Source organism: Sebastes umbrosus, chromosome 20, assembly GCF_015220745.1.
Source record: "Sebastes umbrosus isolate fSebUmb1 chromosome 20, fSebUmb1.pri, whole genome shotgun sequence".
Classification (NCBI taxonomy): Eukaryota; Metazoa; Chordata; class Actinopteri; order Perciformes; family Sebastidae; genus Sebastes; species Sebastes umbrosus.
In genome coordinates this window covers 25,331,776-25,348,654 of record NC_051288.1, presented here as the reverse complement: position 1 = coordinate 25,348,654, position 16,879 = coordinate 25,331,776, and the positions used below count along the sequence as shown (strand labels likewise).

At 44.4% G+C, this 16,879-nt stretch overlaps 1 protein-coding gene across 5 annotated transcripts in view; it reads left to right on the top strand.

Moving 5' to 3' along the window:
* Nucleotides 1-16,577, top strand: part of aatkb (apoptosis-associated tyrosine kinase b) — a 61,973-nt gene extending 45,396 nt beyond the window's left edge. For 4 of the 5 annotated variants that reach the window (XM_037754114.1, XM_037754113.1, XM_037754112.1 and 1 more), the window contains 11 exons: nt 4,201-4,280; nt 4,913-5,031; nt 5,731-5,818; nt 6,725-6,858; nt 7,305-7,389; nt 8,359-8,480; nt 8,688-8,837; nt 9,490-12,994; nt 13,933-14,062; nt 14,138-14,344; nt 15,633-16,577. In XM_037754114.1, the coding sequence (XP_037610042.1) occupies nt 4,201-4,280; nt 4,913-5,031; nt 5,731-5,818; nt 6,725-6,858; nt 7,305-7,389; nt 8,359-8,480; nt 8,688-8,837; nt 9,490-12,994; nt 13,933-14,062; nt 14,138-14,344; nt 15,633-15,661 (4,649 nt within the window). In that variant the 3' untranslated portion in view covers nt 15,662-16,577. Of the gene's footprint in view, nt 1-2,736; nt 3,020-4,200; nt 4,281-4,912; nt 5,032-5,730; nt 5,819-6,724; nt 6,859-7,304; nt 7,390-8,358; nt 8,481-8,687; nt 8,838-9,489; nt 12,995-13,932; nt 14,063-14,137; nt 14,345-15,632 lie in introns of those variants that run through there. The other variant, XM_037754116.1, reaches the window with a different exon arrangement.
* Nucleotides 16,578-16,879: the final 302 nt, after the last annotated feature.

Here is a 16,879-nt window from a genome sequence, read left to right as displayed (position 1 = left end):
GTTGGGCTTAAAATAAGTATGTAAGCAAAGTAAAATACGTACAGAAAAAACGTAACATAACTTCGGAAAACACATCACTAACGTAAGTTAAAGACAGCGGTCTCTTGGTTGAAAGTCCTGCGTTTGTTGGACCCATCCATCTCCCCTCCCTCCCACCATCAGCTGTCTCTCTCACTCAGTTTTTCCTCGCCAAAATGTAGCGCAACTTCGGAGCGTTATTTAACCTCCTTCCTGATAAGCTAGTATGACATGGTTGGTACCGATGGATTCATTAGGTTTTTCTAGTTTCATATGATACCAGTGTCTTCACTCTAAAACTGAAGAGGGTTCAGCAAACCCGGTGTAGGTTCAGGTCTCAGATTTTAAATCTCTGATGATTCCTGAGAGCTGAGGTCGACGTGGAAGTTGAAGTAGTTGAAGTGTTCCCTCTTCTCTCTTCTGTCGTCCTGCTGTGCACCGGTGCTGTCCAAGGACTGTGAGGAGAGGTGGAGCTCCTAATGAGACAGCAGTACTGTAAGAGCTTGGCTCCGTATCGAGGCCCGGTCCCCATGCAGGACCCGCCCTGATGCAGCTGTTCTGTGCTGCAGGCTGCTCTGCAAAGACTAATGGAGCTCACACGCCCACTCAGAGAGGACAATATGTGAACGGAGAGCAAAAACACACATTAAAATGTCCTTCCACTCTCATGGATTCCATCCACTGAATAGCATCACACAATCACTCTCTCACACCGACCTCTAAATCATTTCTAACTGAGTTACACAACAACAACGGGCAAACATCACGAGTGACTTTAAATGTCCAAGGACAGCGCTACAGCTCAGCACCTCAGCAGAGACTCGGATGTGCTGGAATGGGATTTCCATTTGGCTCTGAGTGGTTTAGACGCTGTGCATTTCGCTAAAGACTTCCCGGCTACTATTAGCGATGAAGCTAGACGCATTCTTCAGAGAGAGATGAAGCACGCGGCTTATAGAGTCCAGACAGGGCTGTCAAATGGAAATTGAGTTAGTGTGTTGGCTGTAAAGACATCCAAGAACTTAGTGTACCAGGGTGTGTTTTCAGTTTGTCACAGTCTGAAAAAGAAAAATAATAAATACTGATATTGTTCTGACAAGGCTGCACCTCTAAAGTCATATTCTAATAACAGAAAAATGCAGACAAACATGGGCCGCCGTATGAATAACATGATACTTTGCAAGGTATTTAGCATGCAATAAGAACGCCGTTCTTGCTTTTTGTACGCCATGTAGTCTGTACTGACTGCAATGTGAATATGCTACGCTCCGAGCTAGTGACATAGAATAACAAATGAGAGAGACAGCTGATGGCGGGAGGAAGGGGAGGTGGATGGGTCCAACAAACGCAGGACTTTCAACCAGGAGACCGCTGTTTTTAAGTTACGTTAGTGATGTTTGTGACGTGTTTGCCGTTTACGTACTTATTTTAATCCCAACCATGATGTTTTTCCTAAAAAGTGGTTTTGTTGCCTCAACCTAACTGCGGACGTTATCATAGGTCGAAGTTAAGTTAACACGATAATAACGCGTTATCGCAAATTCGTTTTAACGCCACTAATTTCTTTAACGCATTAACACAACTTGTGATTTTTAGGTTGTAGCGGCTCAGTTTTAAAACTAGAGTGAAGATACTGGTATCATATGAAACTAGAAAACTTAATGAATCGTGAAAAAAGTTAAATAACGCTCCAAACTTACGCTACATTTTTGTGAGGAAAAACTGTCATGGTCATTTTCAAAGGGGTCCCTTGACCTCTGACCTCCAGATCAGTGAATGTAAATGGGTTCTATGGGTACCCACGAGTCTCCCCTTTACAGACATGCCCACTTTATGATAATCACATGCAGTTTGGGGGCAAGTCATAGTCAAGTCAGCACACTGACACACTGACAGCTGTTGTTGCCTGTTGGGCTGCAGTTTGCCATGTTATGATTGGAGCATATTGTTTTATGGTAAATGCAGTACCTGTGAGGGTTTCTGGACAATATCTGTCATTGTTTTGTGTTGTTAATTGATTTCCAATAATAAATATATACATACATTTTGCATAAAGCGGCATATTTGTCCACTCCCATGTTGATAAGAGTATTCAATACTTGACAAATCTCCCTTTAAAGTTCATTTTGAACAGATAAAAAATGTATGATTAATCACAATTAACTATTTTAATTCATTGACAGCCCTACTTTCTACCAAATTTAATTTTAGTTAATTTTAGACGTTCTGCTAAGAAACCAACGACAAGACAAGACTTGGCAAAGATAACGTATACGATATAGTCTTTGAGAGTTTAGTCCCATCATTGTTTCGTCAGTATTATGTATATCTGAGGTCAACATGATGGCGTAGGTTGGACCCGTTGCTTGCCGTTGTTATCGCCAGAACCCAGTTCATTCCTCCGTGTCATGGAGCAGGTGGATAATAGTCCCAGTGTGTGACCACTAACTGGTCCTAACTGGTGCCATGCTGCCCGAAGCAGCCACACAATGGTGGTTATTCTGCTTCGGGCCGGAGGGAGCGTGAGTGGGTGTAAGGAATGACCAGTCTGGGGGGGGGGGGAGACGAGGGTGTCCAATATGGCCTCCACACAGGGACTGGACTGTGTGTTGGTCTGGAGGGGGGGGACGACAGCACCACAAAGATCTGTCTGTCTGCCTCGACACCCAGAATCTAAGAGTCATCGTGGGGGAGACACGGAGAGAAAGAAAGGGATGGATGGTGAGGGGGAGGGGGGAGATGTCAGTCAGTCCCGTTTCATTCCACTGAGCCGGGACGGGACGGCGGGAAGGACTCGGGTCATCAGGGGATGCTGGCAGAGATGCATCGGGGTGTTGGAGGACAGTCAGACGGATCAGCGCCAGACTTGGCTCAGTATAGATTTGTTTACTGGTGGACGATGGGCAACGTCCACTGGCATGTTCGGATCTTTCATTTTAGAGAGGGTTAATAACAATCGACCGGACAGACGATGGATTCTACAGTTAAGAACCGGGATATGGTGCGTCTGTGTTTTTGTTTTATTCTTTATTATGTTGACCTCAGATATACTATTATTGAGGTTTATGATTCATCTGCATATAAGTATCTTCTTTTTACGTTTTCATATAATAATTAACGGTATGATGTCTTCATCTGTTTATATTAGGGCTGTCAAATATTTAATCGCATGATTTTCAATAGTTAATCACGATTAATCACACATTTATTATCTGTTCAAAATGTATTTGATGATTTTCATCCAGGAGACCAATCCTGGAGACCAATTTTTTATTTGTCACATAACTTCTGGAGTTATTTTAACCCAGACCACAATCTTTTCCTAAACCTAACTAAGTAGTTTCATTACCTAAGTCTAACCAAGTCAATCTATTTATAAACCTAACTAAGTAGTTTTGTTGTCTAAACCTAACCAAGTCCATCTTTTCCTAAACCTAACCAAGTCCATCTTTTCCTAAACTTGACTAAGTAGTTTGTTGCCTAAACCTAACCAAGTCCATCTTTTCCTAAACTTAACTAAGTAGTTTGTTGCCTAAACCTAACCAAGTCCATCTTTTCCTAAACTTAACTAAGTAGTTTGTTGCCTAAACCTAACCAAGTCCATCTTTTCCTAAACCTAACCAAGTCCATCTTTTCCTAAACTTAACTAAGTAGTTTGTTGCCTAAACCTAACCAAGTTCATCTTTTCCTAAACCTAACCAAGTCCATCTTTTCCTAAACCTAACTAAGTAGTTTTGTTGTCTAAACCTAACCAAGTCGCTCTTTTCCTAAACCTAACCAAGTCCATCTTTTCCTAAACCTAACCAAGTCCATCTTTTCCTAAACTTAACTAAGTAGTTTGTTGCCTAAACCTAACCAAGTCCATCTTTTCCTAAACCTAACCAAGTCCATCTTTTCCTAAACTTAACTAAGTAGTTTGTTGCCTAAACCTAACCAAGTTCATCTTTTCCTAAACCTAAGTAGTTTTGTTGTCTAAACCTAACCAAGTCCATCTTTTCCTAAACCTAACTAAGTAGTTTGTTGCCTAAACCTAACCAAGTCCATCTTTGTGAGCTGTAATGTGATTTGTAGTAAATGTTAAAGGGCTAAAACATGTAAAACCACGACATCATCACGAAGAGTCCGATGGTGGAGGATTATCCGTCACTGTAACACCTCGTCCTCTCTCTTCTTCTCCTCCAGTCCAACTCCTGAAATCCTCAGATCTGAGCCGCCACAGTCTCCTCTACCTGAAAGAGATCGGGAATGGCTGGTTCGGGAAGGTAAGCCCACTTCTGACACCTCAGTCTTCATCACTTCCTGCTGCTGCAGCCAGGGCCAGGTAGATGAAACGCAGCGTCAGAGAGCCTCACATCATCACGGCTGTTAGTCTTCACTGTGATATTTAGAACGAAGCAGGTTAAAAACGTCCGACACGCTGCGTTATCTGTAACGTCTGAGCGTGTGTAATACCGACCTGATCCCCGTGTCTTTGATGTCCCAGACTTCGCCCTAAAGGACGAATGTTACGCCGGTAACGGCTCAAAGTGATCCCCCTCCACTGTGGTGTGGCGTCGTGTTTCTACAACCAGATAACATGTTGTTGTCGCTCTCTCTCGTTCTCCCCCCCCCCCCCCCCCCCCCCCCCTCTGTTTCTTTGTCTGTTCACTCATGAATATACATGCGTCCTCTCCATCCTTGTGTACCTTCACTGGGTATGTCCATCTGTGTGTTCTGTCTGTCTTTGGATCCCCTGAACTCCTGCATGACTGCTTCCTGTCTGTCTGTCTGTCCGTCTGTCTTTGTGTGATGGTCACTCCCTCTCCACGCTCAATGGTTTGTCTGTCTGTGTGTAAACGTCTGTGTGTCTGTGTGTCTTCCCTGTGCGTATACGTCTCTGTCTGTACTGTTTCAGGTTCTGCTGGGGGAGGTGAACGCAGGCCTAAACACCGCCCAGGTGGTGGTGAAGGAGCTCAAAGCCAGCGGCAGCGTGCAGGACCAGATGCACTTCCTGGAGGAAGCGCAGCCTTTCCGGTATTGATTTACACTAGAGCATTTTTATCTGTTCAAAATGAACCTTAAAGGGAGATTTGTCAAGTATTTAATACTCTTATCAACATGGGAGTGGACAAATATGCGTCTTTATGCAAATGTATGTATATATTTATTATTGTAAATCAATTAACAACACAAAACAATGACAGATATTGTCCAGAAACCCTCACAGGTACTGCATTTAGCATAAAACAATATGCTCAAATCATAACATGGCAAACTGCAGCCCAACAGGCAACAACAGCTGTCAGTTATTTTATTATAATTATTGATGCATTAATGTGTTCATCACTTTAATGTTGCAGCTGGTAAAGGTGGAGCTCATTTTAATTACTGTATTTACAACTGGGTAGTTCAACCTATAAAAATACATCATAATTATTAGTTGATTTATATTTGTATTAATAATCTGAATCTGTAGAGTAACTAAAGTTATCAGATAAATGTAAAAGTACAATAGTTTTTATTATTAATTATAACTTTGTATAAAATGCACAACGATTCATTCTTTTCTTTAGAATTGGTGTATAATAATGGCATCATTTGTAGTATATTTTCACAAATACTGTTGATATACTGTATGAGTTTTCCCACTATGTCAGTGTGGGTGTTTAGGGATGTATTTTTACTGTAGTAGAACTACTATTTATGATGTTCCTCTCGTCCTCGGCGCTCCAGGTCCCTGCAGCACCCGGCCCTGCTGCAGTGTTTGGCCCAGTGCACCGAGGTCACTCCCTACCTGCTGGTGATGGAGTTTTGTCCGCTGGTGAGTATCCAAACCCACCGGCCAGGTGTTGGGAGGGAGGAGGCCTCAATAAATATGAACTTAGTGCCAAGCGGATGAATCTGAGGAGTGCTGCCACGACCCTGTTTTGTTCCCCTGCTGGAATGCAGTATAAATGTGTTATTGTCTCCTATTCTAAAATGAAGTATCTGAATATTTCTGCATACTGGGGTCCCTAAACAGTCTCTGAATTACATAAATTGGATATCACTGTAAAGTCGAGACTCTTGTGGATCCAATGAGCCCAACTGTATTCATATGTGATGATGTTAGTCCCCATAGGAGACATTTCATTGTAGTGAGACCATTTTTTTTTTTATCTCACTGTATAAAATGACCTGTGGTGACCTCTAGGGTAATCACAGCCTCATGAAACTCTACAGCCGCAAACTAGAGACCTTGAGCATTCAGAGGATGGATGGATCAAACTAGAGACCTAGAGCATTCAGAGGATGGATGGATCAGACTAGAGACCTAGAGCATTCAGAGGATGGATGGATCAAACTAGAGACCTAGAGCATTCAGAGGATGGATGGATCAGACTAGAGACCTAGAGCATTCAGAGGATGGATGGATCAAACTAGAGACCTAGAGCATTCAGAGGATGGAGGGATCAAACTAGAGACCTAGAGCATTCAGAGGATGGAGGGATCAAACTAGAGACCTAGAGCATTCAGAGGATGGATGGCTTTCCTAGCTAGATGGACAATAAGGGGGTTTCTGAGCAGTTTACTTCCATACAGGATTCCAGATACCGAGCCAGATTTACAGTACATGCCTGAACAAGAGCCGGGTGACTCCTTAAGCTCAGTATAACGACCAGACTGCCCTCCGGTGGTCAGAGGCTGTAACATACTACATGTTTTATTCCTGTCTCCCCGTGTCCAGGGGGACGTGAAAGGTTACCTCCGGAGCTGCAGGTCCTCAGAGGCCATGACCCCAGAGCCCTTGATTCTTCAACGGATGGCTTGTGACATCGCCTCAGGACTGTTGCACATGCACAAACACAACTTCTCACACAGGTAGAGAGCACAATTCTGCTGTTAAATACCACACACACACACACACTCGTCAAGGTTACACCACCAGGTGTTATGATGTGTAAAAATCTGCCTTTTCTCGGTTGCTTCCTGGAACAATATCCTGGTGCTGCCTGAGTGCTCCTTACAGACTCCAGCATCAGTGATTTTGTTGCAGGCGGTGACCTCTCGTCTCCAGAACAACCCGAGCCTCCACACACACACACACAGAGAGAGAGAGAGAGAGAGACAGAGACAGGAGTGGTGCTTCATATCAGAGATAGCAGTGCATTATTTCATCTTGCTATCAGCCGGCGTTCTGCATGCAGAGCTTCTAAATCTGTTTATGCTTCTAGAAATATGACCCTCCTGCAATGTTCTGCTCTTTGTATGTTTATAAATAATGAAGTAACAGCTGTTTACCCCCCCACCCCTCCTCTTTGTAACAGCGACCTGGCTCTGAGGAACTGCTTGTTGACCGCTGAAGTCTCAGTGAAGATCGGAGATTACGGCCTGTCCCAGAACAAGTACAAGGTGGGTTTATCACAGCACACAGTCAAATATGCAAACATAAAGAGTGTTAATTTGCAAATGACTTAATTTGTTTTTGATTATTTGGAAAAGTAAATAGTGATAGTACAGTGTGTTGTCTGTAGACATCGTTATGCCACGTAACAACCACTAGAGGTCAAACACTGAGAGGATGAATGGATTACAGGTTTTCTCATTCGCTTTGGCTCAAATCTCTGAACAATTTTGTTCACAACAGATTATAATCTCTCGTTCATTCAAGCAAATTGGACGTGTTTTTGGCACACAAAAGAGTCAGTACCGTTATTTACAATTTGCACAATAACCACTGACACGTGTCTTGTCTTGCTGATCAAAACTGATCAATCAATCAATTCAAACTTTATTTATATAGCACCTTTCAAACAAGTCAAATGCAATTCAAGATGCAATGAAAAAAATATAGAGTGTTAAAAATGGATTTAGCACACCAAAACAACCAATATAAAAGTTCATTGAATAAGAAAGCAATTAAAGATGGGTATTTAAAATAATAAAAGATAAATAAAAATACAAGGAAATAAAAATAACAATAAAAATAAATCTAAATTATGAAACTACACAAAATAAGCAGATTGTATTAATAAAATGTTAATAAAGTAAAAGAGAATAATAGAGATAATAATGATCAGCAATAAAATGTTGATTAAATAAAATAGAGTAAAATAAACACTATAATGATGATAAATAAAATAAGTATTGAAAATAAAAAACATAAAATTATAAAAAAAAAATTATGATTCTCAATGAAATTGTCGTCCTCTTCACAACTTCTAAACATTCCTTCATCATGATTCATTCAGGATTACAACAAAGCAAATAATTGTGAAACAGTGACGTTAAAATGCTCTTGTTTCTTTTACTGTGCAGCTGATATGAGAGAATAAAGTCTAATAAAGTGTGATTGTGTGTTCTGTCCCTCCGTCCCGTCAGGATGATTACTACGTGACCACAGATCAGATGTTCGTGCCGCTGCGTTGGATCGCTCCGGAGCTGGTGGACGAGGTGCACGGAAACCTGCTGGTGGCTGACCAGACCCAGCACAGCAACATGTGGTAGGATGTCTTTCATTTTTTGCTGTGTTACTAAAAGTACAAGAGCAGAGGGCATGCTGGGAGAACTGGCCCAAAAAACAGTTAGAGTTAAAGAGCCAGAGTAAGTAAAAAATGACACAGACTCGTTGTGATGGCTGTTTTTCTGTTTCATCATCTCTATATCTATGCTGTCCTGTGATGTCCTGTGATGTCCTGTGATGTCCTCAGGTCTCTGGGCGTGACCATCTGGGAGCTGTTTGAGTTGGGCAACCAGCCCTACAGACACTACTCCGACAGACAAGTCCTGACCTACGCTGTGAGGGAGCAGCAGCTGCGTCTGCCCAAACCGCTGCTCAAAGTGCCGCTGGCCGAGCGCTGGTGAGACAAACATCTCTAGAAACATTATTAAGAATCATCCAAGAGTTGTCATTGTTTTGTGTTATTAATTGGTTTCCAATAATAAATATATACATACGTTTGCATCAAGCAGCATATTTGTCATTAAATACTTGACAAATCTCCCTTTAAGGTACATTTTGAACAGATAACTTTGGACAATCGTGCGATTAATTAAATATTTTAATCGATTGACAGCCCTAGTATAAATGTATAAATCAGAAAATCTGCTAATTTTCACATTTGAGAAGCTGGAAACTGCACTTATTTAGCATTTTTCCTTAAATAAATGACTTATACGATTAAATACATATAATTTTATATATATATATATGCAAATGCCTCGGGACCCTCAGTGGCCCCAACAGCCCCAGGTTTATTATTATTAGGATTATTTCTGTTTTGGAGTTATTACCTAATGCCGATGCTGAAATCTCCATTTAAGGTACATTTTGAACAGATAAAAAATGTGAGATTAATTTAGGATTAATGGTGATTAACTATGGACAATCATGCGATTAATTGTGATTAAATATTTTAATTGATTGACAGTGCAATACAAAAACAATTAACACTATTGCATGTTCTCTTTAATATCTCGTGTGTCTGTTTTTCTCGTGCTCGGCCTCTTCAGGTACGAGGTGATGCAGTTCTGCTGGCTCCAGCCCGATCAGAGACCCACCGCAGAGGAAGTCCACTTGCTGCTCAGTTACCTGTGTGCCAAGGGGGCCAGCGAGGCCGAAGAGGACTTTGAGAGGCGATGGAACTCCCTGCGTCCCAACACCGTATTCAACAGCCACCGCGCTGCCTCGGCAATGCCGCGAGACCACCCCTCGTCCACCTCCTCCTCCTTCCCGCTCCTGGAGCAGTTCTCGGCCGGCGACGGCTACCACTCGGAGTCCGGGGACGATATACTCACCGTCACGGAGACCAGCCACGGCCTGAACTTTGAGTACAAGTGGGAACAAGCCAGAGCAGACCAGTCGTACAGAGCCTCGGACTCCTCTAGCACCCTGGGCCAGGTCGGCCATCGCTGTCCGGAAGCGTTTTACCCACCGGGGGGCATCGTGGGAGGCTGCCCCATGGAGAGCCTCAGCCACGGGGTTTCTCCGTCTTACTACCAGTCCAAACATCTACATGCTCCAAGCATACTCCCCGTCCTCAGTGCGCACAGCCCTTCAGTAAGCAGTGAATACTACATCCGCATCGAAGAGCCAGTAGACTGTAACGTTGACCCGGACTATACCATGTGCCCCTACAGCCCAGACTACCAGGGCAGCAGTGGGAGCTTCCTGACTGGGAGTGCGGACTCAGGCGAGTGCATGGCTTGCCCGTCACAGGCTAAGAACATGGATCCCTACTGGTCAGCGGATATCCATAAGTCAGACATGTACGACTCCAATGACTCAAGTCCTGCTATCTCCCTGACAATGGAGCCCCTTTTAGGGCAAGTGTTGGACAACAGCCCGCTACGACCCTGGGAGTCTAGTCACTATGTGTCTTATAAAGACAGAGATGGGGGTTACTACTACGAGCACTCGCCCCCTTTGGGAATAAATCCCTACCTGATAGGACGTGATTCCTCCAGTGGGCGTCATCAGGAGAGCTGGGGGTCAAGGAGCCTGCGTCAGGCCTTAGGTGAGCTGGAGAACCCGCTCGGTATAACTCCCGCCGTCGGCAGCGCACCTCAACAGGCCTACAGAGACCCATACCTGGACACGAGTCAGACCTCCATCATAGGGAAGAACGTGTCCGGAGGCTACTACGACATGATGGGCTCCCTGAGGAAGACAATGCCCAGCCACACCAGGCACAGCAGCCACTCCGTCAGCATCAACATGGAGACGGAGGGGGCACTCTTCATCGGGCACCGAGACAGCGATACGGAGGAGGAAGACGAAGAGGACATATTTGTCGAGAGACACACCTGCAACACTTGGCCTTCAAAACACCGTCACAGCAGCGGCGGCGGCAGCGCCGGTCACCACAGACGAGCGAGCCACAGCTGCAGACAGGACGCGTACGTAGATTTCCACTACACGATGCCGAGCACGGACATCGAGGACTCGTGGCCGGAGGAGCACAGCCTGGCCTTCCACTCTCTTCCCAAACCCGTCGACTACCTGGAGCCCATCCAGGCCAAAGATAACAGTGCCTGCCTCAGTCTGAGTAAACATCACGCCATGGTGCCCTCAGACAACTGCAACGCCTACATCTACCTGTGCCGCGAGGGTGAGACTCAGGTGCCGGCGTCTGAGAGAGAGTGCTGCCACTCGCACTTTGTCGACCCGCTCACGGGCTTGCTGGTCAGAAACAACAGCTACAGCCACGGCTACAGTCACAGCAGCTACGTCAGCGATAAGGCCGTCGACGTCCCGAGCAATGACGAGATGATCAATCTATCGCCGGCTCCGGGGGGGCCCATTGTGGCCAAACCGGCCTTGATAAAGCCAGAGGACAGCAGAGAGCAGTTGGTCGACCTCACAGCCGATGAGACGCTCTTCAAAGAGAAGAAAGACGATTTAATAAAAGAAAATCTAATCATGCAAAACCCACCACAGCCTAAAATAGAAGACGTGACGCTGACGATGACTGTGGCCGCTCCGCCTCCTGAAGACAACATGCACGTGATGGTGGTGATCACAGACCCGCCGTCGGAGTCGAGTCAAGCTGGCGACAGCGGTGTCGACCGCTCCAGCGTGAGCCTCGCCGACATCCTCGACTGCAGCGACGGCGACAACGACGAGGACGACGACATCACAGACGACATCACCGACGTCACCTCGGGCATCTTCGCGGACGAGTCCAGCGAGCTGAACGTTTCTCCCGCCTTCAAGTCGCTGCAGAAGCAGGTGGGAACCCCCGACTCCATGGACTCCATGGATCTGCCGTCTGCGGCCGGGTCTTGCGAAGGCTTCAGCCCGGCGTCCTCCCACCCGTCCAGTTCACCTAAAGCGATGGACAGCGGCTATGACACGGAAAACAACGAGAGCCCCGAGTTTGTACCCAAAGAGCCTCATGAACCCCGTGAACAAGCTCTGGGGAAGCCTGACCTTGATATGAGCCTGGAGGAGGACAAGGAGCTGGAGGAGGACAAGGAGCTGGAGGAGGAGGAGGAGGATAAAGTGGAGCCCACAGAGGGTGAAGACTCACAGACAGGCGAACCCGTTCTTTTACCACTCAGCGATAAGACGCCATACAGAGACTCTGCCTACTTTTCAGACTATGAGAATGAAAGACAGTCTAGAGATGAGGGGGAGGAGCTGGCAGAGAGAGGAAGAGATGAAGAACATGTGGAAATGGACTTGGGAGAAAAGAAGGGTGAGAAGAGGAAGAACGAGGAGCTCGATGACGCTGCAGTGAACAAAGACATCAAACTTGAAATGAAACACTTATCAACAGGAGGAACCGAATCCTCGTCTCCACCAGAGATGGACGCGTATCTGTCAGGTCAGGATGAGGTTCTGGGTCTTCCTCTGGAGCCCTCTGACGCTGCTTCACTAGCAGAGGGCGGGCTGGACGAATGGCCGTCTCAGGAAGAGAGCTCGTCCCTCGGAGACTGGGCGGCGGAGGTGGTGGGAGCCATGGAGGAAGCCCTCGGCGCCCTTAATGGAGATTGCTCCTCCAACATCAAGGAAGAAGAGGAGGAGGAGGAGGAGGAAGTAGAAGTTCAAGATTTAGAAACAACAGAAGAGATCAAGACGATTCAAAACAGAGCATCCTGTGAAATCCTGCACACGCTACCCAAAGACGAGGTGGCCTTGCAGCACACGGCGAACACCAGGAGGTTTTCTTCCTCCTCTCCTCCACCTCCGTCCACCCCTCCTCCAACGGAGGGCCGAGGGTCTCCGGCTAACGGGGACGAGGCGGACGAGGAGGACGGCGACACCGACGACAGTGACGAGTCGGACGAGGAGCTGCGGAGCTACAGCGTGCAGGAGCAGAGCGGCGGGGAGGAGAGCGAGGACGAGTTCCACCCGGTGCCCGTCATCGTGAGCGACAACAGCGAAGCCCACAAACTGCGCAGCCTCTTGAAGATGCCGACGCTGCTCACCACGGAGAGCCTGGAGGAGGCGCTGGAATCCAAGAAGAAGACGGTGTCTTTTTTTGACGACGTCACCGTCTATCTGTTCGATCAGGTGAGTGGCAGAGAGGGAAATGGTTTCATTCATTTATTTAACATTCAAACCTACATCAACATTTTTAATATTAACATTATTTATTAACGTGAAAAGGTCACTCGTAGTGCTAAAATAATCCCCGATTATGCAGCTCTACAGAGCTTTTTAGCCTCTTAACATTTATTGTACTAGTGCAGTGCCCGTTGAAAGCAGTCTGATTACTTGCCTCCTGGTATTACTGGTGATATGCTTGCAGCGTTGTCGGGGGCTTGTGACCGTTCGTACGGTCGGCCGTCGGACAGTTTGGAGCCGTCAGTGAGCGTCTGCCAGCCTAGTTTTTTCGACGTGTCCCGTACCATCGCTGCCCGTGTCTGAAGTTTTTCGGTCGATTCAGCATGTTGAATCGGCAGCGGAGCTCGTCGGTGAGAGAAATCGCTCTGATCGGCTGTTCAGTTTAAACGAATCAGTGCACGAGAAGAGAAACGGAAGTGAGGAAAGCGAGATAACAAGTTCAGTCAAGAGGACACACACAGAAGGCTCTTCTCGTTTCTCATCTTCATCTCATCTGATCGTTCCAACACACTGATATTTACACAGTGACATGCACATCTGGAATGAAGCTAAGTGGTGGTTGAGAGTGGTTTGAAAATGTCCGCTTTGTTTCCTGTACGTATCATAACAACAGCTTGTATATCCTCCATCCTCGGTCTTCATGTTTCCCTTCTTGAATGATGAACACAGACTACTGCCGCCTGCTGGTGTGGAGAGTTATTTCCTCTCATGCAGGAGCAGAACGTACGTGCTAACTGGTCGTCGGCTGTAGTCTTTACGGTGTGTTCGAGTGCAACTTTTGGCCAAGACCAAAGCGACTTCAGGCGACTCAACTGGTGGCCTTCGTCGCTGCTAGTTCTTTGCATTGATCTTGTGTGTTTTATCATTTTCTTCACTACCACCAGGAAAGCCCGACGAAGGAGCTGTCTGAGCACGGCTTCCCTTTAGGAGCAGATGGTCAGAGTTCACAGAGCAAATCCCAAGAGAAGCTCAGCGCCTCGGATGACTCTTCAGACGGGAACATCTCAGAGGAGAGTAAGTACGAGAAGACAGTTTTTAATTAAAAACATCCAAATACCAGTTCTTAATTATGTAATCGTCTGCTCTCAGGTGCAGGCTACGAGTGGGAGGACGACTTCCCTCTGCTTCCTCTATCAACGTCCTCCGTGGCGTCTGACTCCCCTCCACCTCGCTCCATCCCCAAAGCTCCGGAGCCCAAACCGGCCGTACAGTTCTCCCGCTTCACCGTCTCCCCCTCCAACGTGTCCCGGTTCTCCATCACTCACATCTCCGACTCTGACATGGACTCCGCAGGAGGTGGGTCACCTCATCTCTCCTCTTTAAAGACATGATTTCTGTGATTTAGGGAGGAGATTTTACGGACTTACACATACAATTATCTAGTTTAGTAGAATTTCTGATCAAAGTGAAAATGGTTTCTAGATCAAAGTTGCAGAGAAACTTAAAACTGTGAAACTTAACAACATAGTTAAGGTATCTATTTTCATATCAAAGCTGAGCTATAAAAACTATGTAAACTATATCAAGTCACCATTAAAGAACGTCAGCGCCAAACACAAAGAACACATTGAGCTGGCCATAATCTGGAGTGTTTCATTCTGACCTTGTGAAACACCTCTTCAGTTTGTGTTTTAATCAAAACTATTGGTGCTCATTGTTTCAAAATACTCGGATATCTGAACTTAAACTTGGATCCTCCAAGGTTTAATTTAAGACTTGAGTAAATCTAAAACTAGCCAAATTCCAAATCATGTATGAACATGCATCTTTTTAACGCCACTAATTTCTTTAACGCATTAACGCAATCAATCTCTCGGAGGTTGTAGCACGCTCAGTTTTAAAGCTAGAGTGAAGATACTGGCGTCATATGAAACTAAAAAACTTGTTGAATCCATCGGTACCAACCATGTCACACTAGCTTGTTGGGAAGGAGTTTAAATAACGCTCCAAAGTTACGCTAAATTTTGGCAGGAAAAGGGTGAATGTGTGAGGGTTTTTGTCCAAAAAAAGTCTGAAAAATGTCCAAAAAATATCCAAAAAAGTCTGAAAAATTTAAAAATAAATAAATAAATAAATGTATAAAAAAAATTCCGAATTTGTTTTTTAAATGTCCAAAAAAAGTTTGAAAAATGTCCCCAAAAAAGTCTGAAAAATGTCTCAAAAATATAAAAAAAATGTCAAAAAATCTGAACATGTTTAAAAATGCCAAAAGAAAATCCCAAAAATGTCAAAACAAATCTGAAAAATGTTTAAAAATGTCAAAAAAAAGTCTGAGGAAAAACTTTCCCGACCCGGTACATTTATACGCTTAAAAAGTTACAAACATTCCCTTTAATAATATTTGCTCCACTCTTGCCTACTGCATCTTTAAAAGGCTACTTTAATCTTGTATTATCTCAGTCTGGGAAACTGGCCCATTAAAGATGCAACTGTTGGCTTCATCGTGTTGTGAATTAAAATGTAGATACCACGCTAATCACATAATAAACCTTCTTGCCAACACTTTGGAGGATCGAGCTTCCTGACAGCCTGCAGAGAGATGTTGTGTTCATTAATCCTCTCTGCCTCGTTGTGTGTTTCTTAGGAAGCAGCGAGGACGGGGACAAAGAATAATGAGCTGTGGATATTTACTGCCTCTCTCCGAGACAACGACTCGAGACTCGCATGATTTCTAATTTATTTTCTAACGTCAGGTTTTAGAAAACACAAGACAGTGCCTCTTTACCGCCTGTGGACACTTTTGAAAGGTCCGTGTGACCTAAGCTGTTTAGAATACTGAAAAGAGAATGGTTAATATATAAAACAGAATATTAATATATATACTGTATGTACGATGTAAAGAATCTATGAAAGCGGAGGAAACTTTGAATTGTGCATATTTTTCGGATCAAAGAGACACAATGGAAGGACAGACCTTTTGGAAAGCATCACATTTACCACCTCGTTCACTTCTTAGTTTATGATGGGAAGCATTCACCGGAGTGTGGAACCACCTGGACTCACAGAAGACGGTTCAAAGACAACCTTTCGGCTTTTCATCAGAGGATCAGCACTTTGAACAAGACCGTACAGACTTTATACTTTTTAGGAAACTGCTTTACTTGTCTTAATAAATATCGACGAGTTATCCTTGAGGTATCACAAGTAATATAATGTTTAATATTTGGGACTAGCGTGTCAGAAGGAAGCAAAGGGAATTTTAATGTCTAGTTACAGAATGTTTTTGTGGAAACAGCTGATCAAACCTGGACAATGTGATATTGTTTTGTTGTTTTTTTTGTATCAGGACCACTACTGTACTATTTTACTGTTTTACATTCATATGTGGCTCATTCTCTCCACCGAACTGAGTGCCAGCACCGTCGTCACAACCCTCTCCATGGTAAACATCAGGCACAACATCCGCACTATAGTACGACGGAGTATTAGGGCCACGTTGAGGGAAGACAAATCTGAGATTTTGAGAATAAAGTCGCAATATTATGACTTTTTTCTCGTAAACTTCTGACTTTATTCTCATAATATTAAGACTTTTTTTTCTCATAAACGTCTGACTTTATTCTCATAATATTAAGACTTTGTTTTGTAATATTATGACTTTATTCTTGTAATATTACAAGATTTTTTCTTGTAAACTTCTGACTTTATTCTCGTAATATTACGACTTTTTTCTCTTAAACTTCTGACTTTATTCTCATAATATTAAAAAAAAAATTCTCGTAAACTTCTGACTTTATTCTCATAATATCAAGACTTTTTTTTCGTAATATTATGACTTTACTCTTGTAATGTTACACGTTTTTTTCTTGTAAACTTATGACTTTATTCTCA